The 26629-nt window shown below is 41.2% G+C and overlaps 3 protein-coding genes across 10 annotated transcripts in view; 2 read left to right on the top strand and 1 right to left on the bottom strand.

Moving 5' to 3' along the window:
• Positions 1–24060, bottom strand: part of kcnj14 (potassium inwardly rectifying channel subfamily J member 14) — a 38494-nt gene extending 14434 nt beyond the window's left edge. For 5 of the 8 annotated variants that reach the window (XM_044033529.1, XM_044033533.1, XM_044033534.1 and 2 more), the window contains exons 1-5: positions 23880–24060; positions 23498–23599; positions 23232–23399; positions 21900–22007; positions 13553–13824 (exon numbers count right to left, since the gene is read on the bottom strand). The gene's annotated coding sequence lies outside the window, so the exon portion shown is untranslated. Of the gene's footprint in view, positions 1–13552; positions 13825–14325; positions 14400–21899; positions 22008–23231; positions 23400–23497; positions 23600–23879 lie in introns of those variants that run through there. The other 3 variants (XM_044033526.1, XM_044033525.1, XM_044033530.1) reach the window with 3 other exon arrangements.
• Positions 6597–7788, top strand: uts2r3 (urotensin-2 receptor 3). Its single transcript, XM_044033536.1, has one exon. The coding sequence runs from the start codon at positions 6597–6599 to the stop codon at positions 7740–7742; it is 1146 nt and encodes a 381-aa protein (XP_043889471.1). The 3' UTR covers positions 7743–7788.
• Positions 13800–20351, top strand: khdc4 (KH domain containing 4, pre-mRNA splicing factor). The gene is made up of 14 exons (XM_044033524.1): positions 13800–13959; positions 14394–14565; positions 15136–15264; positions 15343–15422; positions 15513–15565; positions 15662–15840; positions 16047–16258; positions 16388–16448; positions 17074–17134; positions 17252–17526; positions 17682–17825; positions 18306–18415; positions 18506–18591; positions 19609–20351. Exons 1-14 carry the CDS (start codon positions 13931–13933, stop codon positions 19839–19841), a joined length of 1824 nt encoding a protein of 607 aa, XP_043889459.1. The 5' UTR covers positions 13800–13930; the 3' UTR covers positions 19842–20351.
• Positions 24061–26629: the final 2569 nt, after the last annotated feature.

Below are 26629 nucleotides of genomic sequence, written 5' to 3'. Positions count from 1 at the left end.
ACACCAAAGGAGCAAAACCTCACACCTTAGGGTTTTTATGACTTAAAAAGATGCTTATCAGAGGGGACAAGAGCAAAACTACCTGCCAACACATTCACTTTCAAAGAAAATATACTTAAAATAAAAAGTGTAAAGTGTGAGTCTATAGTCTAGGAGAGCATTACTTGAGATCTTGCTAAGAAAAGTGAAGAGTTCACCTCCCTGCCTGCCTGTAGATGCTTCTACCATGGTGTTGCATGTGGGTCCATGAAAGGCTGATCTGATTTCTGCAGATGGGGCATCAAACCCAGGCTGTGTGTTCTATAACAGATTCCAGATTATGACATGGTCACAGATGCTCCAAAATCTGATGCTGTGTGATTTCAGGGGTAAGTGCATATTGGTTCAGTGTGTGGTGTCTGCACTCTGCACGAAGACATCAGGGGCCAACACTGAAGAAGAAGAAGAAAAAATCCTCCACACTTCAGACAAAGTGTTGGGAGACAAGAATACTGCTGAATCAGTTCAGTGGCACATGGCCATGAGGACTAGGCTGGTTATATCCAGGACTGCAAGTGTTGATTAATTTACTGACCATTTTCTTGATTAACTGTTTGATCTGCAGGCGTCAAACTGTCAAACAACTGTCAAACACACAATAATATGCAGTTTGTATCACCAAAAATCACATTTGAGGACCTGGAATCAGTAAGTTGTCAGTACGAAAGGCTTGATATATGATACTGATATCACAACCTTGAATTCCAACCTATTGTCAGTCCCATATACACTTTTTCAAAAAAATAATAATAATGCAGCCATTAAAAAGACATTTGTGCATTTGCCAGCTATAACCAGCCATTTCAAAAACATAATGCAAATGCAACCTTGTCACAGTGACAGTGGTGGTGAACATCTCTCTTTGGGAAACATCTACTTTATATTTAGGGTGTTTTAATTGTATCAGATTTTACTTAAAAACTTAAAAACATTTTTAACCTTTTAACACCAAGCCTATCATCGATGGCGGAAGAACTGTTTCTGATGTGGTTATTACAGTAATTTCACTCTGTTGTTGTTGTTGCAGGAAGCCGGTAAATCAGCATCAGAGAGTCGGAAAAACGCCTGTACATGGTTTCCATTTTTTTGGCCTGTCATTGACATTGAGCTGAAGACTCAAAAAATGTTAACCGTAAATATGTTTTATACTGTTCAAAATTCCAATCTGTTTTCTAAAAAACAACTTTTCTAAATCAACATTTTTTCCCCTTCATTTTAAATTGTTAATATACTACTTTAACATGCAGTAAATTGTAAATAACTGCCATATTGGAATGTATTCTGGAAAAAATGACAAAAGCTCTTAGTTACCGGAGATTTTTCTGTCCCTTTTATGACTAAAATAATTATAAGAAAAAAGTCCAGTCAGACATTTTGAGAGTTAAAGGGTTAAAGACCTGATCCAGTATCAGACCAATAAAATTACTGAGTATACACTGTAGTATCGGTTCATCCCTTGTTGTTTGCCATTTTGAGGATACAGAAAAAATAATGAATCAATTAAAAGAAAGACACAAGGTGAATCAGTGAGCATATACCCATGCAGTGTAAACTCTTTGGTAGCTATTGAGGAAACAGGAGAAGTTTGATATGCAACTGTAAACAGACATGGCAGCAGGGTTTGGGTGGGGGTGGGGGGGGTTGATCTGCACTAAGGGATCAATAACTCATCACAAGCCTGGTCCAACAGCCGTTTGTCACACACATAGAAACGTCCGCCCATTTAATCAAGGCTATGATCCTGAGGACGGTCCATACACAAGCAGTTTGTCAGTGGGTTCGCTCAGAAACGGTTGAGCTAATTAATGAAATGAGCAGAGACAGCAAGGACGGCCAGGAAAAGGTTAGGGAGCTGTTAGTGTTTATGGGCTGGATGTTTGTCATTCTGTGACTACCCACTGATTAGACATGTTACAGCCCCTCCAGTTGGCTGTGCTGCATAAATACATGAAGATATACAGAATAATAGAGACTGTTTTTTCAGGGGAGTGCGAGTGTGAGCTCAAGCTCCATTTTGTTTTCACATGGTCAACCTCTGGTGAACTCCCAGTAGCACAAAGGCAGATACAGGACTGTTCGGCCCCATGACACAAAGTCCTGACACTTGGGAAGCAGAAACACATGTGTGAGGAGGCACAATTTGAATAATGGTAGGTCAGGTTTGTGCAAGGATAACATTTATTGTCATGCTTTGCAGCTGGTTTACAGCACAACGGTTTTTAAACTAATTTATTAAAACTGCACAGAGATAGTATGAAATGTTATGTTTACTTGAATTAGTAGTTCATTAGCCAAGAATGATAAGTAACCAATGAATTATTTCATTTCATTCAAACAACATAAAAATCAATTCAAAGAAATCACCTTGGGCTTTATAAATTGTCTACACCTCAGTTTCTGGCAACCAATAACCAGGAAACCAGATTATTATATGAAATAAAATAAAAAACAACTATGGTCAAACATAAAGTTGTTACTTAGCAGTTATGAAATCCAGCGTTTACAGATGCCGTCACAGAACTTGTCCTCAGTTTGACTGTAACATTCACTACAACAGCGCATGAGTGATTTCTCAATTATATATCCTCTTCAGACCTTGCAAATTTGCATACTTGAGTCTGCCGCAGACTAATTAATATGAGTAAACACATACACTGAAGGTCAAAGCAGCAGAACGATGCCCATAGCTCGGGTAAATGTAATTAAAAATGATATAACCTGTCTGCACAGACTGTGATTGATATATTCTGACAAAGACAAATAAACGGCACAGTACTCAGACCCTTCGGTTGCCTTTCCACCCAGTTGATGTTCCCTGTTTGCACTTTTCAAAGTTTTAGAAATATTCACTGCCAAATGTCTGGTTTTACAACTCATAATAATTTTTGCTCTTTCCCGACCAAAACTTTGAAAATGTGATACTTTGAGGATACGTGATATCACTTTATTCAAAATATCTTCACACTCTCTCTTTCCATCCGAGTGATTATACCTGTCCATCTGGTTGAATGAGGGAGCCTGGGTTTCTCTTGTGTCCATGGTCGTCTCCCCCCTCTCTTCTATTTTGGCATGCCTGTGCCAGGTATTTGTTCAAATTCCTCACACCCCGTGGGGATAGGTATGTCCCCCCCCTCTCATCTTTACTGCCTGTCTCCGTCTATCTTACATATACGCCAGCACATGTATGAAGCAGCCAACATGGACTCCCCACTACCAGAACGATGGCGTCCTGCCTACACATTTTACTGGCTAGTCACGAAAAAATAATTTCCAAGCTGTTCAGCCTCTTGAAGCTGGCAAACCACAGCTGTGGGTTCTTCAGCACTCAGGCCAAGAACAACTCGGCGGATAACAGGCAACTGTAAGTTGCTTTTGATAACTCCTGAAAGACCCGTTTATTCAGTGATGTTGTCAGAGCTTAGAGTCAAGCCACTTATTAGATCCACCAGTTCAACTTTTCACTGACGTGGAAAAATGTTGATACGGGCGAGTGTACTGGATAATTAATTTCTTGTATAATTTTAACACAGGGTCATTGTGTAATTCTCTTGCGCGAGTGTGAGACACAGTGTGTTTGAACATGAGCCCATGCGGTATTGACATTGGGTCAGAGTTGAAGTCCATTAGTTATTGCAGTGCGTCATGAAATGACAGCAAATACCAATGATACATCAACTCAGTCGGGCCTGCCTCGCTGCTCCACTCATGAGGTCGGAACCCTCCACGGCTATATTCAATTAAACTGTGCAGTTTTACATTGATGCTTACATTTTTCAGAAAATGAGACGTGGTCACTGAGAGCCAAGTCAAACGCGAGTTCCTTAGCCCAGTAATCTAATATATACTTACTCTAATGAACATTGTTGATGAAAGACAAACACCTCTGCAGTCAAATCACTGAAGCTCTAACCTCTGTCAACAACTGCTGATGTAGAGCTGTCATCGCAATGCTCAGGGATGTGATTCTTATAATAAAATAAATATATAGTTCTGCAAAAAAAAGGAAAGAAATTGTGGGTCACGTTAAGTTATAAAAAAACATATTTCATATACTGTAGCTTGTCTTTCTAAATGTTCTTTCCTGTGAAATGCATCAAGTATTATTACTGAATAAAGCCGTTGCCTCTCTTTGAGTTGCAAACCGATCTATATTTCATAAATCCATCACAGTAAACTGGTAACTTTCAAACAACCATGACTGTAACTTACACAGCACCTGATGATTCGCCAACATATGAGGTTTCGTTGCCATTTAAGGTCCGACTCCTCGACTTTCACGGAAAGTCTTTTGCAGTCAGATTTATGTCTCACACATAGATATTAAAAACCATCAGAGAGTCATCAAACATGATCAAACCTACTGTAAATCCACTTAAACGTCGCTATGACACGTAATAGTTTAAAAAGAGACACAAATATTAACTTAAGCTGTGTTTTAAATGTGTATACCACTGCTCAGCACGGCTGCGGGGCCGACTTTTTTCTGAGCGCTCCCTCGGTCATAACTCAGAGCAACTGAAATGGACAAACAGAAGTAATCATAAAGTGGATGAAATGACTGTTTGTTTTCCCACAAACATTCTCAAACGTTTAAAGCCACAAATCCCATCTGTTGAAAAATATTTCCTACCTCTATTAATTATCGGAGAGTGAAATCTATAATTGGGAATGTCATGATACATATTCAGTTTCTGTGAAATAAAAGAGAAAAGATCTCTCATGGGGTTCCTTCAACCCCAGTTCAGGTCACCACAACTTAATATTAATAGTCAGTGATTTACAGGACAAGGCCCCTCACCCAGCATCCTATCCCACCCCCTTTCCACATACACACACACACTCCTCTCCGGTAGACTCATCAGATACTGAGCTGAGGAGGCAGAGCTGCACTGACAGCTGGACAGGACAGACAGCGAAGAGGACATCACAAAGTTTTAGCCGAAGATCACCGATCACATACCTCTGCCTCGTCCTTCTCCCAACGATAAAAGACAATCCTAGAGTTCAGGAGAGGTTTCATGACAACGCGTGGGCAACAGAGGGAGACTTTAAAATGGAAATTGAACTTTTTCTCCGCACAAAATCATGGAACATTATTTTTTTTCCAGCATCTGGGATTAAGCTGTTTTAGGGTAAGTTAAAGAAAAACTAAAATAATTAGCTATACATACACTGTGGATTAGGTTACAGACCTGTGCGGTTAGTTTCTTTTTTAAATAGGCCCATTACACAAGCATCCATATTTAGTTTTTCTTCAAAAGTCCCAATATATCACAATAATTGTAATGTGATATATTATAAAATAGTTCTTATCAAAGCCAAGTTGAATTATCATTTCTGGGCTAGATTTGATGATAGATTTACAAACTGTATCTAAGTGAAAATGCATGCATGTTTGCACATCTGCACACATCTGCTTATTTGAATGATTTTTGAATTGATGAATAAATAAAAGAAAATCTGTTTTCTGCCCTGATCCTGACTCGCAGCTTCAAAAAGCCCGAGAATGAACAAGCCTTCACCGTGGCAGTTATTTAAAGAGAGCCGGTAACGTATGGTTCCGCGGGGCACCGCAGGGGTTTGGCAGCTCCTCCACAGTTCAACAGAAGCTCTTAACCCTGCAGCCGCTCGGGCCACCATGTGTCACACATGACATATCTGTCAGACTCCCTGCGTCCACTTTGATGTCACTGTAGACGACTTTTCTTCACAAAATCTCGAATGAAAAGTATAAAAGTAAATCAACGTCACAAAGTGTAATGTAAAATGTATTTGCTTTTCCTTCTGAAGACGCCGCGTCTATCCAACTGAAGGATTGCTTCAGTTGTTGTGACTAAAATATATGACATTGAGCGAAACAACACACACAAAGTTAAATCCAGTCCGAGGACTTGACTTGACCTGTGACGCACTGTCCAATGACACGCCACATTTTCATGCAGTGATCCACAACCAAACCACAAAATGTAAACTAAATTTTTTTTTTTTTATCTCATATGAATTCTTCATCTCACTTAGTGTAATTGTTGCCGAACGGCTGACCGTTAGAAGGAACCAGCCTTCGGAGGGTTCGCTTTAGATTTACAGCCTTCAAGTGGAGCCCTCCTACTCTGAAAATCCAATTATTTTACTAGAACCATGACAGCCTCACTTGGTTCCTTGTGAAACTATGAAAGTGTGTAGACTGTGCCAACTCAGGCAGGTTTCTGTTAAAACATAAACTATCCTCCTTCTGCTGACATTTTCATTTATATGTGTTTATATGGCTTAGTTTACTTTATCCAGTGTCATCAAATATACATAAATCACGTTGCAACAATATATGCAAGTTCTCTTAATCCTCGTGTTTCACAAATAAAAATTACAGAGAAAAACTGTTTGTTTGTTTTTAAATTACAACAAGATGAAGAGTAACAAAATGTCCTTGTCTTGTTCTCCCATTTTTCCTTCTCCCATCTTCTTTCTCTTTCTGCTGAAATTGCATCTTCTACTGTTGCATTTGAAACAAAGGCTGCACTTTAACTGTTCATTTTGCCACATTCCTTAAAAAATACATGATGGAGTTCTCAGGTTCTTTGCCTCCACCTTCCCCATATACGTTCCCAGTCTTTCCAAATGTCTCTTTGCCTTCTCTGTCTCCCTCCATCTCTCCATCACCCAGCCTGGCCTCCACAGCTCTTTTCTGCTCCCTCCTCTCCCTCCTCTCCTTGCTGGGCATCACAGGAAACCTGTACACGATAGGCCTCCTTCTGAGGCGCAGGAGAAACAAGAGAAGACGTGGAGCAGGGCCAACCTGCTGCCTAATGAGAGTACCAGTTCCATTCTGCCTTGCCAACACTTCCTCCCCATCCACCTCCCCCATCTCCTCCTCTTCTTCCTCCTCTTCCTCCCTTTACCTCCAGGTGCTGAGTCTTGCTCTTGCTGACCTGCTTTACCTTTTCACCGCGCCCTTCATCGTGTACGACAGCCTGGCGTCTGGCTGGGCCTTTGGTGAGCTGGGCTGCCGCCTCCTCCTGAGCCTGGACCTCCTCACCATGCACGCCTCCATCTTCACTCTCACTGCCATGAGTCTGGACCGCTACCGGGCTGTGGCTCGCCCCCTGCACACCTCCTCCTCCAACTCCTCTGGCCTGCTGCGTGTAGGCCTGGCCTGGGGTCTGGCTGTGGCTCTTAGTCTGCCCATGATGATCACCCTGCACCTGGAGGATGGGGAGAACCAGGAGGGCCAGCTGTGTGTGCCAGCGTGGGACGAGCAGAGCTCCAAAGCCTATCTGAGCGTGCTGTTCTGCACCAGCATCCTCGGCCCTGGGCTGGCCATCGGTGCACTTTATGCTACTTTAGGCCGGCTCTACTGGGTGTCTCAGACCCGGCCAGCCTGGGCCAGTGGGAGCAGCACAGCTTGTCCTCCCCGTGCTCCCAAACCCAAAGTCCTGCTCCTCATTCTGGGTATCGTTCTAGCTTTTTGGGCCTGCTTTCTCCCTTTCTGGATCTGGCAGCTGCTGCCACTGTACCAGCCCGACATGCTGCGGACAGTACCAGTGGGGACGCAGGTGACGGTCAATCGTATCCTCACAGGTTTGACCTATGGAAACTCGTGTGTGAATCCATTCTTCTACACACTACTGACTGGAAAACAAAGACGCAACCGGCAGACGCTGACGTCGACAAATCAGCTCTGCCGCAAGAGCAGTCCACTGCAGTAGTGCTGCGTCTCTCTCTGCGCGCGTCAACAACAAAGACAATAATGTGAGTGACAATATACTGTATGTGCTTCACAGAATGCAAATGTATGAACAAGTACTGTACGTGACTGCTTTAAGAGTTCAAAAACTGGTGCAAAGGCCATTGATTTAGACTCAGCAAAAACAAAAAAAAGATACTATAAAAGCACTTTGTATGAATGCTTTGTGAACAGAAATTATTTCCTATGTGGAAATTAAATAATTATTGGTGATATCTGGGTTTTTATCAGTGTATAAATGCTTTGTGATTGAACAACATTTCCTACTAGGAGAATAAATGCTAATATATGTGTTATCCCAGCAAAAATAAAAAAGGATCTCTGACATGCTTTACCAAGTTCATCATTTTTGATCAATTCACATAGGTGGTCCGGTCAAATAATGTTGCTTAACAAAATTAACGGATTGATCATTCATATTATATTATTGTAATTCATAATTATTATTGTTATTATTATTTTGTGACTTGTTTATACATAACTTACATGTCATTTTTTAACATGTTTAAAATCATTTAAGCCATATGAACAGCGCTAACAATAGAGTTTTGTTCTACTGTGTAACAAGATTTGCCCTTCAAGAAAAATCACTGCCACATTGTATTACAGTAACAGAGATTATTGCATATGTTGCACGTGCACAAGCATTTCCAGTAAAATCCTAATGTCCTGATGTGATGTGTCAAGGAAAATGTTTGTTTTTGAACAACGGCTTGTAATTGGTCAGGACCTTGTTGAGACATTTTTCTGAGACATTGTTTGTTGACATGTTGGATTGGGTCAACACCCTGACTCCTGACAAATCTGAAACAACTCCGTTTGTCTATAATCATGACCCACAGTATATGCCGAGTGTGAAAATGTCCTTAACTGTTATGAATCATGTCATGTGTCGACTGCAAATGATGTTTATAATGATGCATAATATACAGCCTTAAATAAAGACCTATGCTTTCTCTAAATGCATGTGTCACTGGTTCTTTAACTTATGATGGCAATGAAAAATCCACTCGTCTGACACTCATGTCGGTGGGTCTGCGTCAGTAGAAGGTCTCCCCTGCTCTTGTGTGCATGTCTCTGTGTAGCAACAGTATGTGTCTGTCTGACTCAAAGGCTGCACTGTACTCTATCGCAAAGCCCTGCTGCTCTTTGACGCAGATGAGCAAATATTGTTGTTTGACAGAGAGGAGTAAGGATGGGGACGGGATGATGGGACTAAATTGCTGGGCTGGTATCACATGAGTATGGTGCTTTGTTCAGAAACAGGGTGTTTTATTGGTGGGAGTGTTCGGCCTACCGGTTTAAAACCCTGGCTGTAATTGTTCATATATAAAAAATGCATGTCATTAATGCAAATCTAGAGAAATGAAGAGTGAAGAAAGCAATGCGCACACATCCTGGACACAGAGCATGGAGACATCTGACACAGAAGGAGCACAAATCCATCCAGTTTTTAATTTCATGAGCGACGGCCTCATGTGAAATGTTTTTCTTTGTCCATCCAAATCACACAGAAGGACCATTAAGCTCTATTAACTGTGGATAACTGTGTTATCACATGGCTTTCAATAACCTGTGTGAGTGCATAATCCCCAGGTAACGACTTATTAAAGGTATTTCACATTAAACGCAATATAAAATGACAACCGAATTACGTGAGGAAAACAAACTTAAACTTTGGGTTTATTTATTTGCAAATTAAGCAAACACATATAGGAACAGTCACTGAGGAAAATAAAACCTGGGGGCTGCAAGAGAAACTGTGAAGTCCAACAGGGCTTTACTGCATTGGTAATACCAACAGCTTAAAGAAACACATACCAAAAGCATTTGTCAAGGGAGTGTTTCTCTGTTCTGTGAGGCTGTGGGCTCTTCTGTAGTCGATGCTGCCCGCCATGTGTTTCCATTTACCTGGCTTGGCGACCACAGAGCATAACGTTCCCAGTGCAGTTATTATCCAGAGCCCTGTGCAGTCACACCACAGGGGGCGCTTCTGTTGTGAACTTAATGCAATATCCATCCACAGTTCACAGACGACCGTGGCCCGCTCAGCACATTTGTCAATTTAAATGGAATTTTGTGAAGACAAAGAGCGAGCTCCATATACAGCTCAAATCTGGAGTCCTCACATGATATGTGGTGATTTTTGGACCCTTGGGTCATACCAAAATGACAGAAAAGATGGAGGGTGTACTTGCGCAAAGATGAAACTCATCCAAAAACGACATTCGGCAGCAGTGTGGATATTAAAGCTTGTTGTTCAATTTCCACAGTCTTCACTGTGGACAGGTTTTGGGTGTCTCCTAAAACTCAATATATCAGATGATTAAGTCTTCCCTCAGGTCTGCAGGGATGACTGCGCCTTTGATAAACTACAAATACATGGTGTTTGGTCAACCCAACCAAATGGATGGAAAATATTGTCTCAGTTGGCAGACTGGCTGATCTATAAACTTTGTTATTTTGGTTAGTAGTTGCCAGCGCTGGCCGACTTGCTCCAATCATAACTTCTGTCCTCCTGTGCGACAAAAGCTTCTGATTTCGTCCTGAGATTACAGGCAGTGTCCTCCTCCTCTAGCCCACAGGAAAAGCTCAGGGACAAATGTTTTCTTTTGGGAGCATCACTCTGTTCTACCTGACGATTTCATAAAACTAGCACATGTCCGTTTCCTGGAACCAGCAAGCATCTTTCCATCCCAGCTCTTGTCGCCCCGCCTCACAGGCTCTCCCCTTGACCAGTGTCTAAGGCTGCTGCAGGTGCCCCTCCCCTGGGCAGCCCGCTCAGGAAAGGATCCTGCTGTGTAGACGAGACGAGGCTGCTGCCTGGGCCAAAGTCACGCTGTGAGGTGTATAAGAGGCTCCCATTCTCTCCAGACATACACAAAAAAGATTCCCTTAGCACTCTGCCTCCGCCTGGCCTCCACTAAAATTCAATGTTCCCATCTGTTTTCCCTCTCTCAATCATTTTCTGTCCCCTCTGCACTCTCAGCCAGGACCACACTTTCATTCCTCAGCATGCTCTCACCGTACATGAAGTTAATATTGATAAATTTCACTATACGTTGTAGGGTTGTGAATGGGAAAATTCCAGCTCTCAATGTCTGTATTGTGACAGGAGCATCTATCAAAGACACCGAGTCAGGTTTTATGATACCCACACACGCACATGCAACAGAGTATTAAGAAAATTGCTTGTAATTGCTGGTTTGACAGCAAACACCGAAACCTGTGGCAGCTGACAGTGTTTCTTTGTTCGGCCCATGGTAACCCCACTGTGAGGCGCCCTCCTTCCCATCACATCCCCTGACTTTACACCTCAGTGTCAGCCGCCAGGATCAGGCCAGACCCAGGCGTGTGTGCCTTGGAGGCCGAAGGTTACATCAACCGACATACACATTACGGTTCGCACTTGAGCGCTTACTAGGAAAGACAGTAAACATGGCACGTCTGCGGCTACGCTCTCTCTCTCTCTTCACCATTTCTCTAAGCTCTCCTGGCTCCTCCTGCTCGCAGCACACTACCCATAAACAGTCATCCATGTCAACTCAGACCTCAAAGCTCCACCGACCTCTGACCCTCTGACACTTCACTCAGGCGAGCACACAGGTTTGCTCACGGCTGAGGAGAGGGACGTGACACATTACCATGACGCCGCTCGATATCACAACCAAAAGCATGTGTCGCACATTGTAGCGCTCAACTGACGAGTCGATCAATTGATTAGTTGATGTGTGATTATGTCAGCAATCAGACAAGCGTTTCAGTACTCATTCATTTAAAAATACCAAACATGACCTCATTCCAGCAATTCAGATTTAAATTTGTGTCAGAAAGAAATTCATTCTATATTTTGTGGTTAAGGATAAGGCAAATAATTTGAGATCAAATAATCAGACAATTAACCAGCAGATTTGATTGATAAGGAAAATTACCTAGTTACAGTCCTGTCATGCATATAGATACTAGTCAAGTGTTTTTATCACCACTGTCTTTGCAAAGACAGTGGTGATAGAAGAAGAAGAAGAGAGAAGCTGCAGAGTGGTCATGGACTGAAGGTTACAGAAGTAGACTGCCACCTGCTGGCAAAACGAAAAAAGATGGTTCCAGATATTTGCAAACTATTGTTTGACCTTGTTTCTATTGTTTGAATCAGCTAAAGAAAGATGGAGGATTATCTCCATGTATATCACCTCTCATCTGCCCAAGGTGAATGTGTAATGGCTGTACTGTATTTTTCTGTGTAACAGCAGTTAAATATTTTTTTTTCTTGCTACTTCACGCACCACAAGAATTGGAGTAAAACTGGATTTTAGATGTTGTCGTTCCCTCTGCAGACACTGACCCATCCCAGGGACAGTGTCCGCAGAAGGGACGACAACATCTCCCATCCTGAGAGGTCAACCTGAGAGGTCAACATTCACTCTGTCAGTGCTTCACAAAAGACATAATTTAATCCCATGCTGAATATACAGTAAAAGGTATAAAAAATAATGTTTGCTATGGAAGGTTTTCAGCTCTTGATGGATGATTCAAATGCCCGGATTGAACAGTGATATAAATGGTCAAGCAAATTGCCACTTGGTTGCTTTACCAAACCTCATTGATACATTATTAGAAATTATAAAATCTACATAAAAGATACTAAGATTTCTTTAAAACAACAACATAATTCTCACTAAGATTCCAATAAATCCACAGCATGAAATCTGATGTTCAGTTTCTGATGCTCCTGTTTCAATGTACAGAAAAATACACAAAATACACATTTACAAAAATGTAAATACAATTAAAGCCAAATAGTTCAAGAGTGAAGTCAAAAAACTGTGTGGCTCCTCTCCTCCACTTCCACAAAATAAACTTACTACTTATGGTACATATAAAAACAACATATGTTTGTAGATTATTTGCATCCACAAAGAAAGAAATTCACATTAAATGCAAGGATAACTTCAATTGCCAAGTTTCATCCATAACATAGGTCCAACTAATGAAAGGAGAGTTTGCAGATTGTTGTCAACAATGCACAACACAGGACAAAAGAAATCTGACTAAGTGCTGGTTGTTGAATCTGTTGATCAGTGTCGCCCTCACACAGTGTTCTCACCTTCCACAGTAACCTGCACCTACTGACCATGTCTCTGAGCCCCTGGGTGGTCAGTAACTGAACACCCGCACCTGCCAGACTGAGGACTCTGTTTGAGTAACCCAGTGCATCAGAACAGACTGGGATGATGCTGGTCTGTCTGTCTGTGCACTAAAGATGGATATTTGTCTCATCCTGCATCAGACTTTAAGACCAAACACGGCTCAAGCGCTGACTCTCTTCACAGAAAAGAGTGAAAGCTAACAGCCCAGACTACATATAACCATGTTCAGATTGAAAAATCCATGTAGGTCATATTACATAGAAGTTGTTGATTTCCAGATAAATACCTCTGCAGAATACTAAGAATAACGGCAATTAAACAGATCACTGAAACCAACACACAGGATACAGAATCTAAACGATGTGTTTAAGTCAACATTGGAAGTGATCCTAAAGGCTGACATAATGTGATTTTTTTTTTAAAAAAAGGGCCAGTAAGTGGAGAGAAGGCAGATGCATGACTATTTATTTTTATTGTAAATATAGATATTACAACTTTTATTCTGTTTGATCTCCTATTTTGTATATTGCTGAATCAAAGACCCTGCAAAGAAATACCTAGTTGTGCTTTTATAAGCTTTTAGATGAATATACTGTAGAACAAAAATAAGAATAATGAAATCTACCTTGACTGAAATGTCCAGGTCTGTGTCTGGCCTCTTCTCCTCCTTCGCGCTCACCTGGAACTGGAAACTTGGTTGATGTTGATGACTCCTCTGAAGAAACACCCAGGGTGGAGGTGGTGATAGCAGCAGCATTAGCAGCAATAGTGCTACACGCATCAACCACACCTGAGCTCCATGGGTCGAGGTATTCCAGCATGTGCTCATTGTGCTGGTGTCTGGCGTCCTCTAGTGGTATTCCTGCATCATCAACCGGAGGCGGAAACGAACAGGGGCTAGCAGCCAAAACACAACAGAGAAGCTAGCCGTTAAGAACCGAAGTGAAAGGTTTTCACATATTTTTTGCAATAAAAGGAAAATATCCCATTAGATAAGACATTGATGTCATATAGTGGAAGCCAAAATGGCGGGTGAGTGCTTGAAACCGGGCTATTATATTTTTCTGCAATATTATATTCACGCGAGTCGTCGTCTAGACTCTTTCAGTTAGCCACTCGCTAGCTTATGTTAACCTGTTAATGTAAACATGGCGGACTGTGGTGGCACTGCTACATGCACCGGTTCATGCTAGTTTACCTTTACTCGTGGAAAAATACGTGCTATTTTGTATATGTAATTGTAACGTTAACAGTCTCAGTAACCTAATAATTATAGGGAAAAACAAGTGACACATAAGAGGTCCAGAAACACTTCCCAAATATAAATCACAACACAGCCATTGTCAGTGACAGGTGGTTATTAGTAAGTTCAACGATAACATTAGTTCGTGAGCTCACATTTCTCTTCTATTCGTTTTCATTTCAGTGTCTTTTGTAACTTTATAGTCATTTCTCTCTTGTTCTAGCCGCCGCAGCAAATGGGACCAGCCCGGTCCTGGAGGGATGGGGGAGGCTGAAGCTGCACCCACCGGGGCTCTGGATGCTGCCGCTGCTGTGGCCGCCAAGATTAATGCCATGTTAGTAGCCAAGGGCAAACTAAAGCCTTCGCAGATCGGAACCCCTGGACCTCCTGACAAGGTAAAACACAATGACTGGTTAGTCTCTCAAGAAGGGATGTTGTTAAAACTCATTACATAAGTTACGTTAGTTTGTGCAGTGCACCGGTCTGTGGTGAATGAGATGCACTCTGAGTCTCTGTGTATTAAGTTGGTAACCAGTATGTTATACTTTGGTATTAGCATGCTCAGTAAATAAAATGGCCGTAGGTTTATTGCTATGTATGGACCAATATGTCTTGTGAAAGTTTGGGCTCTTATGCCAGTGTTTTCCTCAGAATTTATTTTCAGCAGTGGTGCTGTTATGAGTGATAATCTAAAGTGCCACATGGATAATAACGACTATGATTCCCTGATGTGTGTGTCACCACTGTCAGGTAGTGCCTGCATATCATTTTTGCTAGTCTAGTTATGTTTGTTAATCAGAAAGGATTCCACACATCAGATTAGAAAGCCACTGGAGCTTCCACAGTTACAAAAAATATTTGTGTCACATATCATCTTGTTCACCCACATTTGAGTGGTCACATGTACTCTCATGTGGGTGAAGCTCAGGGTCTTCAATGACATATATTGTTGGCTCTTAACTCAGGCTGTGGGAGTTGGAAAGCCTCCAGTGCCAACAAAAGCCAAAGATGACCTGGTGGTAGCTGAGGTTGAAATCAATGACGTCCCCATTACCTGTCGAAATCTCCTGACACGAGGGCAAACTCAGGATGAGGTCAGCAGCAATATTTCCACTCTCATCTTTCAGAGTTGATAATTTGACTTGTGGTTTAATTATTGATTGATTTTGCAGATTAGTAAAGTTAGTGGTGCTGCGGTTTCAACCAGGGGGCGTTACATGGCATCAGAGGAGAAAGGCAAAGCTCTACCAGGGTGACTTCTCTTACTTTTTTAGCAGCTAATCATAAAAATTGCTGTTGATAATGTGATAATGGTGACCTTGTTTCTGCCCTCTCATTACAGAGATAGACCTCTGTATCTACATGTCCAAGGACAGACGAGAGACCTTGTTGACAGTTAGTATTATATCAAAATTATCTTTCACTAATAATGAATGTAAGTCTTGATAAGGTCTGTAATTAGACAAAACAATTTTGTCCTTTGTACTCCAGGGGCAGTTAACAGAATCAAGGAAATAATCACCAATGGTGTGGTCAAGGCTGCAACTGCCTCATCATCATCTTCATCCTTCTCCTCCAGTGGAACTTCAGTCACAGTTTACCACCAACATAACCCACCTCCACCCTCACTGCCCCCCATGGCCCACCACAAACCACACTTTCAGTCTGGGGTAAGAAAGCTCCCTATGTTCATTATTCATGAAATAAGATAATGGAAAGCTTAGTTCCGCAGAATGTTTTATAGTTGTTTTCTTTACAATTACTAACAGAGCAGACAAGGTCCACAGTTATTTTGCATATGGAAAGTTGTGATAACATTTAGTATGCATATAATGCATAGTTGTATTCATGCCCTTATGTTGTCTCTCTGTCTCAGATGCATTATGTTCAAGATAAAGTCTTTGTGGGACTGGAGCATGCTATCCCGGGATTTGTGGTTAAAGAGCGGGTGGAGGGCCCCGGTTGTTCATACCTGCAGCACATTCAGGCTGAGACTGGAGCTAAAGTCTTCCTCAGAGGAAAAGGATCAGGTTGCTTAGAACCTGCCTCTGGACGGGAGGCCTTTGAACCCATGTACATATATATCAGGTTAGTGTTCATATCAATGAGGGCATCTTATAAACTTGCTTGAACACTACTACAAGCTAGCCACACACTTGCAACTAAACTCCACATTGTCAGGTCTACAGTTCTAACTTTGAACTGCTTCCTTTGCAGTCACCCGAAACCAGAAGGACTTGCAGCAGCAAAAACTTTGTGTGAGAATCTTCTTCAGACGGTGAGTAATGTCCTGTTAAACCAGTCTGTTACATTAAAGCGATTGTCAGATAAGTTCACACAATGCTGATTAAGTCTTATCCACTCCTCAAGACTATCTGTGTTTCTCAGTATAGTGGGCTTTAGATCTTGTGTTGCCTGGTTGTCCTTGTTGATGTGCACAAGAAGTAATTTTTTTATGTTAAGAATGATGGCGTATTGCGATAGTAAAGCAAGACAAATGCAGACTGGCTGGAGTATGACTGAAAACACAAAGAAGTGAATTCTACTGCTAAAACAACCCAGTCATTTAGTAGTTTGACTGGATAAAAACCTCTTGCCTCTGTATTGCCAGTGTATACACTTAAATGCTCCCTCAGTCAGACCCGATAGTGTTGCTGGTGGCTTATTTTCAGATGAAGGTCAGAGCATACAAGTAATGTTTTACTGTTAATGTTCATGAAGGCCGAATGGAGATAAATAATAACAACAAAAATCTCTAGACATTACACATTATAGCTTAAACCAAGAGCCTTATCTGTGCTTTCTAATTTCAACTTGTACTTGCTTGCAATTATTTGAATGTTCGATATGTTGTATGCTGCCATTGTTAACTTTATTAAGGCAATATTTTCTTTTATCTGCAGGTGCATGCAGAGTATTCTTGCTTTCTCAGTCAAATGAGCACAATGATGCCAACACAACAAGGTACACACACAGCTGGTTTTCTTGGTTTTCAATATATCTCTCGAGTTTTGATTTTATAAGTGTGACTGTATAAGACATTCAGCGAGCCTGATCATCCCTCCACCCCTCCTCTTCCAGGCTTTGGACAGCCTCCAGTGGTGAATGGGATACCTCCTCAGCCTCCTTACTACCCCCCTCCAGGATACCAGCCAGGATACCCCATGCCTCTACCTCCACCTCAGCCCCAACCCCTTCCTCCTCCTTACACCGCACCCCCTCCTATACCTCCTGTTGCAGCCACAGGTGTGCCTCCCCAATATCCACTGCTACCAGCCCCTGGTCCAGGCCCATGCCCCGCTCCAGCTCCCATTCCAACTCCAACTCCAGCTCCTGTTCCATGCTCTATGCCTCAGGTACTAATCTCATTCAGGCATTTTCTGACGTTTTCAAGATGGAATCATTGTTGTTGGTTTTTTTTTTTAAATGGTTGCCAAATACATTTTTTAACACTATTTAAACTATGAAACAATAAATGATACATGCGCTATTCCCTTTCTTGTTTTTGCAGACTCTTCCTTCTGTACTTTTTCCTCTTTCTGCTGCAGCACCACCCAAAGCACCATCTCCAGCCTCTACACTCAACCCAACACAGAAAAGACGCTTCACAGAAGAGGTACCAGACGAGAGGGACAGCGGTCTACTTGGTTACCAGGTGTTTTAACCACTCACTCACATAATACTCATCATTCTACTATATTTTTAATTTTATTTTTGTCAACCTTGATTATCTTTTTCCTCAGTCGTGTAGCCTCTGTTTTTTCCTTGTATTTGCATCTTTTTATTTTTACCAGAGAGCTGTTTGTATCAAGTCTGCCAATAATGTGTCATCCTTGTTGTTGTATGTTATAGATAGCATGGCTTCCTGTTTCTTGTTGCTTTTCCTGTTACTGTGCATTTGTGTCTTTTTACTGATAATATTGAGTTACAGAAAACACAAACTGTTTCTGATAAGCTTTAAGTATTTGTCACAGTGGATGGGAGAAATGTTCAATCTTATGGTAAGCTATACTTTGCATCGACAACGCCTGTTTCACGTTAGTGCCGAGTTTGTTTTCTAATAATAGTTTAAAGTGTCAGGACAGGGTTTAGTAGAGCATCTCTGCTAATCCTGCCTGTGTTTTTCTGCTCATAGCATGGACCCATTCATATGACTAATTTAGGTGCAGGCTTCTCAGTGGGCAGCCCTGAGACTACAGGACCCCCACCACAGAGTTCCTCTGGTCCACCAAGTGAGAGGGACAGGTACTCAAAGATTCATTATAATCACTTATATTGAAAATTCAACAGCACATAACTTGGGTAATTCACACCATCTCTTTTGCTGTTACCCAGTCGGCAGCTAATGCCTCCACCACATATGCCTGTGAATGGAGTTAGACCCAAGATGGAGGACAGAAGGCCACCCCAAGGCCCCATGGGTAAGGGCATCATCCTGTGGACTCATTTCTCAAATCCACAGTTCCTCACTGCCCTCCTTATAAAGCAGCCTGGATCTATTCACAGCCTAAATGTAGAGCTACATAGTGTAAAATATAAATTACCTGTTTTTTTTCTATGGGCTCTGGCATGGTGGAGTGAGAGCTGTGTGCTTAGTAGCTTTTATTTATTTATTTTTGTTGCCTCAGTCTCCGCCATGTTTCATTAAGCTCACTCTACTCCGTTTGCAACTACAGGGCTCGCTCTGTGTGCATCATTATGCTGCTGCTGCCACCACCCAGGGTTAAAACATGTACTGCCACATAAGTAGTCATCAGTTCATTAGAAAAGAATGGAAGTGAACTTAATTTTGATTGCGCCAATAAATGCTGCTGCTAGCAGTCTTTAAGACATTACACACACTCGCACACACACTAAGCCACACATTGGCTGTTGTGCTTCTTACAGTTCTTACAGAACTCTGGTGCAGTGATTAAAATCTCCCGATAGTGAGGTGTAGCTATGAGTCAACACTATTAGTGCATCATTTATACAGTCGTTTCTAAGTCGAATTCACCTGACCGTCCCATTCTGATGACATCATCAGTCTGGAGTGACCACAGTTTATTTGCTTTCCTCACTAACAAGAATCTCTCCTGTTTTTGTGTTTTTCTCTTTTTCTCTGTGTTTTTCTTCTCTTCCATGTGTCTCTGGGGTGATGCTGGATACTGTTGGGGTGGGGCACGACTCGTCCTGTGACACTGTCCTGCCACTCGATTGGATGGCCCTAACAATGTCGCTCCCCACCAACCAATGGCTGCTTTCGAATGGCTGCCCCTTCCACTACACTGCTGACAAACTATAATTTAAATCTATTAACAATTTGTTTCTCCCAAAATGTGTTTTTGAATGTCTTACTGGAAACTTGCCGCTGCCGTTTGTTTTTCTCTCCCCATTTTTCTCTCTCTCTCTCCTCCCCCAAATGTTTTTCCCTCTTCTGCTTTTCCTCGTCCTTTCAGAGCCTGCAGTGAAAAGGTTAAAAACAGGTTTGGTAGCATACACCGGAGACTCCTCTGATGAAGAGGAAGACCACTCCTCCTCCAAAGCCTCAGGGCCAGGTAACCCCGGGGCAGTTCCCCCTACCTCCTCCTCCTCAGGCTGGACACAGGGCTATCGTTGCCCTCCTCCACCACCCCCCCGTGCTAAAACACAGCCACAGCAGCAGTCGATGCCTTTCTGGATGGCACCGTGAAACTCTTACCTCTCAATGGTTTCTACAGTCTTACAGGATGTTCACCTCAACACTCATGTATGGTGATGACTTTTTATAGCTTCTGTTGGTTTCAGTATTATTTTTGAACTTGGGTCTAAATGGACATTATAATGTTTTGCAAAACTGTTTGTTTCTGTGCACACATTATAGTTGGAAGAGGAACATTTTCAGGACTGATACTCCAAACTATTTTGTGGATGTATAGAATGATCAGATGAGTGGTGCTTTGCCTCTACACATTTGAATGGAATGATTATCCATGCCAAGTGTCTTTGCTAGAACATTTTCACATGGCAATGATGTTTAACATCACTGTCCACTTTTATCCCCAACTTCCTACTTTTTCCCCCCTTCCCTGTCCAAGTCAGTGACACCATCCTTTCCTATGTCGTTCTTTAGTAAAGATCATGTTGGACTCTATGTTGGAAAACCTGATGGAATTTATTTCATGCTTTTATGAAATAAAGTTAATTTATTGCCAGGTTTAAATTTGTGTTTTACTGCATGATTATTTTCCTCATAAAAGTTTGTCCCATCATATTTGGTGAAGGGATGACTATGAAACCAAGCAACTCACATTTGCAAGTTACCCGCCAACAGATGAACCTGCCAAAATACTGTTAACTAGATTAAGTGACGATATTACTGCTGAATTTATTACAAAACTAGACCACTAATACAAGGATGATAACTTAAAACATGGAAACTACAAAATCTGCTGTGCTATACTGTATAATTCTAACACGTAGAAAACGTTAATCTTAAAAACTCTTCACAGTGTGGCATAACACCCGGTGTCATATAATTATAGTGCCTTGTGCTGTCCCTGCACTCCCTGACCTGCTCTGCAGGGGGTGCACTGTCCACATGTCCACAGCTCTCATGTTTGTAGAACTCAACCAACTGTGCAATGGCCCAAATCACATCAGTCTGAAGAAGAAGAAAAATGCAACAAACCCGATGAAGGCTGATCAAAACAAACGAAAGGTGAAGCATATTCATTATTCAGAAACGACTCACTGATCTATCCAGTTAGTAGTTTCCAATAACGGCTGCAGCTCCCAGAGCAGTTTCTGCTTGGACTAGGTCATCTAAATCTATCGGGACATGATCACACACATTCCAAGGGATGATGGAAGTGGGGGAATCTCCTGGGATCACTCCTAATAGATTGTCCCAGCCAACCCTCACTCCTCCTGCACCAATTAGACGAGAGGAGGGAGGACGTCGATTCAACATCTCATGAAGTAAACCAACATCAACACAGAGGAGGACTGTAAACACACACCTGCGTGTCTCTATAACCTCCCTTGGAGGAATAGATGTCTCCAGTGTGCATGGTGTGTGTGTTCACATGACCGGGAGATGTAGAAATAGAGAGGTCCCAGAGTTCCTCGCCCTCCCAAAGCTGGAAAACCAGGCTCCAGCTCAGCGACAGATCATAGGTGCTACAGCAACTGTCTCCACATTGGAAACCATTGTTGGGCACATAAACACCCCTTAAGAGAGATGGAGCAGCAGTCTATAATCACCAAAGTACTATAGTTACAATTTAATCCTATACTATTACTAAAAACTGTAATAGTACTTAAGTGCAGTCATACGACAACAAATAATGCACAGAGGACTGAGAAACGGAGAAAACAACAGCATAACATTCTTTATGTTGAAATACGTTCTCTTTTTTAACAAATGTGTTGTAAGGAAAACATCCAAGTTTTCCTTATCTGTAGAATATATTTAAAAGTGAACTTGAAATTGCTTTTAGTCATCAATAAAAGTGTGTGCTTGTTTAACAAGATAAAGCAAGTTTAAACAGCAAATGTTAAGTTAAACAACTTAATCTCTATAGAAACAGCTTGCATCGTCAACTTCAGTGTACTCGCGTTTTCAAGGCAGCAAATTAACTTTCGTTTCCAAGTGCAACCATCTTGAACTTTGTTAGAGTGTACACATTTGTTTTAGTGTACTTTAAATTTCATAACCCATAAATAACAGCTGTAGGAAAGTGGAGAATGGAGAGTGTGGAGCTTTTACCTCAACTCTGTCTGCAGGGAATGGAGACTTGAGTCGAGGTTTCCCTTCTTTGCCCTCGAGAGACTCGATGAGGAACATGTTCTCCCCACAGGTGTGGGCTCCAGCTCCCTGCATTACAAACAAGTCAAAGTCACAACCAGAGCCACTGGCATTGTTCCAAATGAGTCCTGCTTTTTATGTTTCGATAATCAGCGTCTGAAGAAAATACATATCATGACAATGCATATGACAACATAACCTGCAAGCCAATCATCCATGTTGCTTTTTTTATACCTGTAGTTTAGAGACCAGACATCAGCTAATGAGAGTCTTACAGTTTACCAGCATTCATCACCAAATACTTAAGCCAAGAACAGGGAGAGGAAAGGAACATTATGTGTACAGATGTATCAAACTGATAGCATAGGGTTTGTTTGTTTGTTTGTTTGTTTTTTAAATTGAATGAGGTATGGAAACACTTGTGCACTGACTTGTGAACAAGCCCAAGACTCTGATGCTCCCTGTCAATGATACCACAGCTACCAATGGGGACAAAAGGAAAAACGGATTGATTTTAGCCACTTATAAAAAGAATTGCCTGGTAAAATGTATGTTTGCTTAAGTCTAATACAACAGAAGAATGTGTTTGATGCTTTTTTTCCTCATTGATAAACAGCATTTTTCTGCAGGGAACTTAAGTTTGTAAACCACTCACTATCCTGCACCAAAGTCCACTGAGAAACAATTTTACATCACAGCACACAGGAGTTGCTGATCCAAAGCTGACCATCAGTGAGTCAAAATGTCTTATTTTGTGACTTTTAGGGTTTTAAATTAATTGGATTTACCGTAGTGACACAAACTTACCAAATGAAAAAGCCTGTGTCTCCACAAGCTAAAAATGTTGATTTTCTCAAAGACGTTGGCGTGGTTTACAAACTTCAGTTTCCAGCAGTGAGATAAAGCAGCAAATACTGTACATCCTTAAGAGGTCATAGAATAAAAGAGGCATTAATTATATGAAGTGAATCTTATTTTAGGTGGCTAAAATCTGTCCACCTCTTCCTCCATTGACAGCCCTGTTTGCAGTTAGAGTGAACATCGCTGTCTCAGGCTGTTTCCCACTGACAGCATTGCAATAGTGGTGTTCACAGTAAAGTCTGTGCTTACTGTTGTTACAGACTAAACTATGTTGCATACTATTGTTACTATTGCTATGTGCCAGTAAGTCATAAAACCACACTTCAAACAAGCCAAACTATCACTGAAACCCTGTATTAATGGAGTGGACACTGATGTTTCCTTCAGTGAATAACCAGACACTGACATTTTTCTTTTCCTTCTTGTTCCTACCTGCCATCACTTGGTTTATTAATGAAGCTCCACTTCATTCCAGTGGTGAAGCCCGCTCCTCCTCCCCCAGAGCCCTGAGATTTTAATCTCATTCAATATCTAGTCGTTTCCTTCCAGCATGATCTTCTTTGTCTTGTAGCAGTCTCCTCTTTTTAGTGCTCCCCAGCTCTGGTGGGAGGAGGAAGACAGATGTGATGAGATGAATTGTTCTTCAGCTTCAGGCCAGTAGAGAACAGAGAAAATGATTTTTGCATGAATTATTTTACCTCTGTATGAGTAGGAGAATACCTGGTCTTCTTCATCCTGGTCTTCACCTGGCGAATATACAGTATGGACAGTGTGGTTTACACAGCAGCCACATGGGAAGACTATAAGGAGAAGATCAATGATTGTGAGTTGTGATTGCAATGTTTACAAACACATATTTAGAAAGCGATATCACAGTGGACTGAAAATGGTCAATTTCAGTGAACAAATACATACTTTAAAATAAATCAATAAAGAATGTGCCAGTCCTTGTGCTCATTAATGCAGCTTTTCTTCTCATGTTGAACTAACATAAAGACTTTGGGTGACCATGCTGATCCAAATGATGGTCACTGTCATATTGTTAATGTAGTGATGATGTGTGGTCAAACAGGTGTTTACCTGAGGCTGTTCTGTTCTGTTGGAGTTCAGACACGGAGCGACCTGGCGCACAACTGCGTCACTCAGTGTCCGCTGAGCTGAGGCAGCAGCCGAACACTCCTCACTTCCTTTGAACTACTTCACTCTGAAAACTTTCTTCCCCCAGAGTTTCACCGACTTTTGCAGAGTGAGTGGTTGCGGTGAGGAGCTGCTGCTGCTGCTGCTTCAGCTCAATTAAACTAAGAGGATTAGGCAATGACGTCACAGCAACTCCCACCTTCCCTTGCGGCGCAGACAGGTATCATTTGAGACCACTGAATGTGTAGCTACGTGACTTTTTATTCACATACGTTTATTGTTGTATCACTTCACTCGTTCTTTTGACACTTTCTATCTCTGGACTCATTCATGAATCCATTCTTCCTTCTGCAAACTGACTTCTCCTATTATCTGTTGTGTATGTTATTAATTTTGTTATTTTGTCTTTTTTTCTTCCTTCCTTCAACCAGAAATAACAAAGCAGAAAGCTATAGTAGCTTGTTTGGGAATTTCTATCCATGGTGTCGTTGTTGCTCCTGTACATATTTTACTCCAAGCATAAAAAAGACTTTCTGGACCAACATTTTTGATGAAAGTGTTTGACTTTTACCACTCTGATAACAAAAAGAGAGAATTACATATTACAATCCTACACAATATACACTTGACTAATGAACACTTCTCTATATTCCCTTCGACAAATGTAGCCTTTGTAACATGGAACCAGAATCTCTTGCACATTTAATACTACTGTGCATACTAGTGCATACTCACATTCTTTTTGGTCTCATATGACAAATCATATATTGTGAAATGCTCAAAACAATGTTGGAATTAGTTGGAAAATGTCTAATGAAAATAATTTATATTTTGTTGTAAAGATGTTAATCTTGTATGATAAATTGCATTAACATACAAAGTTTGACCTATCTTCACTCCTTTCATAATAAACAGAAGAAAAAACCCTGTCAATCCCTATGATATATGTACATTATTTGTTGGTTTGTTATTTTTTGTTCAAGTCTCTTTCCTGTTTTTTCTTTCCTCAATTTTCTTAGTACAATTTTATGCCTTTTTTTGTTTTTGTAAAAAACAAGAAAAAAAATAAACTACTAACTTTTAAGGTTCTGTGCGTAAGAATTAGTGACATCTAGTGGTGAGACTGCAGACTGAAACAAACAAACAGTGTCCTCCGCTCAACCCAGCCATTCTTTTGTCAGGAAAACTATGTCGTCCTCCTCATACCAGAAAGGTTGTTTCTCTTCCTTGTTTATGTAATAAGCATTTGCTTCACGATGCCAAACACATTCTTTGGCTTGTTTATCCTTTTAAGTTACTGAAGCAACACAAGATGGCCACCTCTGTAAAAGCAAGGTACATATAAAAGGCTTAATCTAAGGCTATGGAAACCTTTTTTTATGTTAAAGCTAATACACTTTTCATTATTAAACATTTCTGCCAATTAACCATCCTAAGGTATCCTAGTTCTCACAAAGCTGTCACTGCAGTAAAGGCCAGTTCCTGTCAGTTTCACAACAGTAAGCTTAGACCCCTGCAGTAGTAGTCACTCAGGTGCTGGTGAAAATGCAGTAACTATTTAAATAATTCCTATTTATATTACCAGGCTTTGTTTCTAATTAACCGACATTTGATATGTGGTGGTAGTAAAAAACATAGAGCCTCCCATTGCAGTGCGATGCTAATTACATTGTCTTTCCACCTGTGCTCATATAATTATATCATACTACTACATACTGTCACCTGTGCGAAGGTATGACTTGGCTACAGAACATAATGACTCCTTCAGACCTTAATGCAGATATTTGTCAATGCTTCAGGACAATTTGGAGTAGAATGGAGCCTCATTGTAGTGTGAATGGGAACTGCAGACATGTACAAATAAGCACAAAATGTGCCTGCTTTGCACATTACCAAGGGGTCACACTATCTTTCAAGATGATTTGACTATAACTTAGTTTGATGGTGGACTCAGTTCACAGCAGACCTGCAGAAATTGTCATATTAGGAAAAAAGCCCAGGTGTTTACTAATGACCTTTAACATGGCTCTGTTCCTTTTCAAATGTTTCAGTAACACAACAGCAGCATCCTGAAACTGATGCAGCTACTTTAGATTCAGCCCTTTCTTCTTCCTCCTCACTTGAGATTTTTACTACCACGTGTTTATCCATTACTATTTAAGACCACAGTGAGCCTTGAGTTAAACACTAAACCTATACACAGTTTAAAAGGTCCAGTGTGCAAGATTTAGTGATATCTCATGGTGAAGTGCAGAAATGGAGGACTCCTTTGCTCACTGCTCCTTATCCCAAGCATGTCAGGGAGCTACAGTGGCCCTAACATGTCAGAAAGGATGTCCTTCTTCTTTGTTTGCATTGGAAACGTCTATGACACCCACACTTTGGCATGTTTGTCCGTTCAGGCTGCTATATGGTTGTGTGAGATGACAGCCTGTGTGCAGCAAGGCCCTTGCCAAACAATATTTATTTTTAAGGAATGATATGCTTATACACACAAACATAGGTAGTATATTAAACTTCTGCCAATAAACCCTCCTAAATGTTACACATTACTGCAATGATGAAGTACATATACACTGAGGTATACTGTATGTGTGTCAGCCTTTACACAAGAGTGGTTATCATTATTTCAAAACAACACTTAAAACAAAAATGGCAAGCTTAGATATCTTTATTTCTTTTCTTTATATTAA

The sequence above is a fragment of the Solea senegalensis genome, linkage group LG9 (genome assembly GCF_019176455.1).
Source record: "Solea senegalensis isolate Sse05_10M linkage group LG9, IFAPA_SoseM_1, whole genome shotgun sequence".
NCBI lineage: Eukaryota > Metazoa > Chordata > Actinopteri > Pleuronectiformes > Soleidae > Solea > Solea senegalensis.
The sequence above is the reverse complement of the archived record's forward strand: the minus strand, read 5'-3'. Positions and strand labels throughout refer to the sequence as shown.

Excerpts from the sequence above, each read along its gene's own strand:
- uts2r3 (XM_044033536.1), top strand. The coding sequence starts at position 6,597 with ATGGAGTTCTCAGGTTCTTTGCCTCCACCTTCCCCATATACGTTCCCA.
- khdc4 (XM_044033524.1), top strand. The coding sequence starts at position 13,931 with ATGTCATATAGTGGAAGCCAAAATGGCGG. Across the intron at positions 18,416-18,505 it reads CCACCAAGTGAGAGGGACAG|TCGGCAGCTAATGCCTCCAC; the intron begins GTACTCAAAGAT and ends GCTGTTACCCAG. Across the intron at positions 18,592-19,608 it reads GCCACCCCAAGGCCCCATGG|AGCCTGCAGTGAAAAGGTTA; the intron begins GTAAGGGCATCA and ends TCGTCCTTTCAG.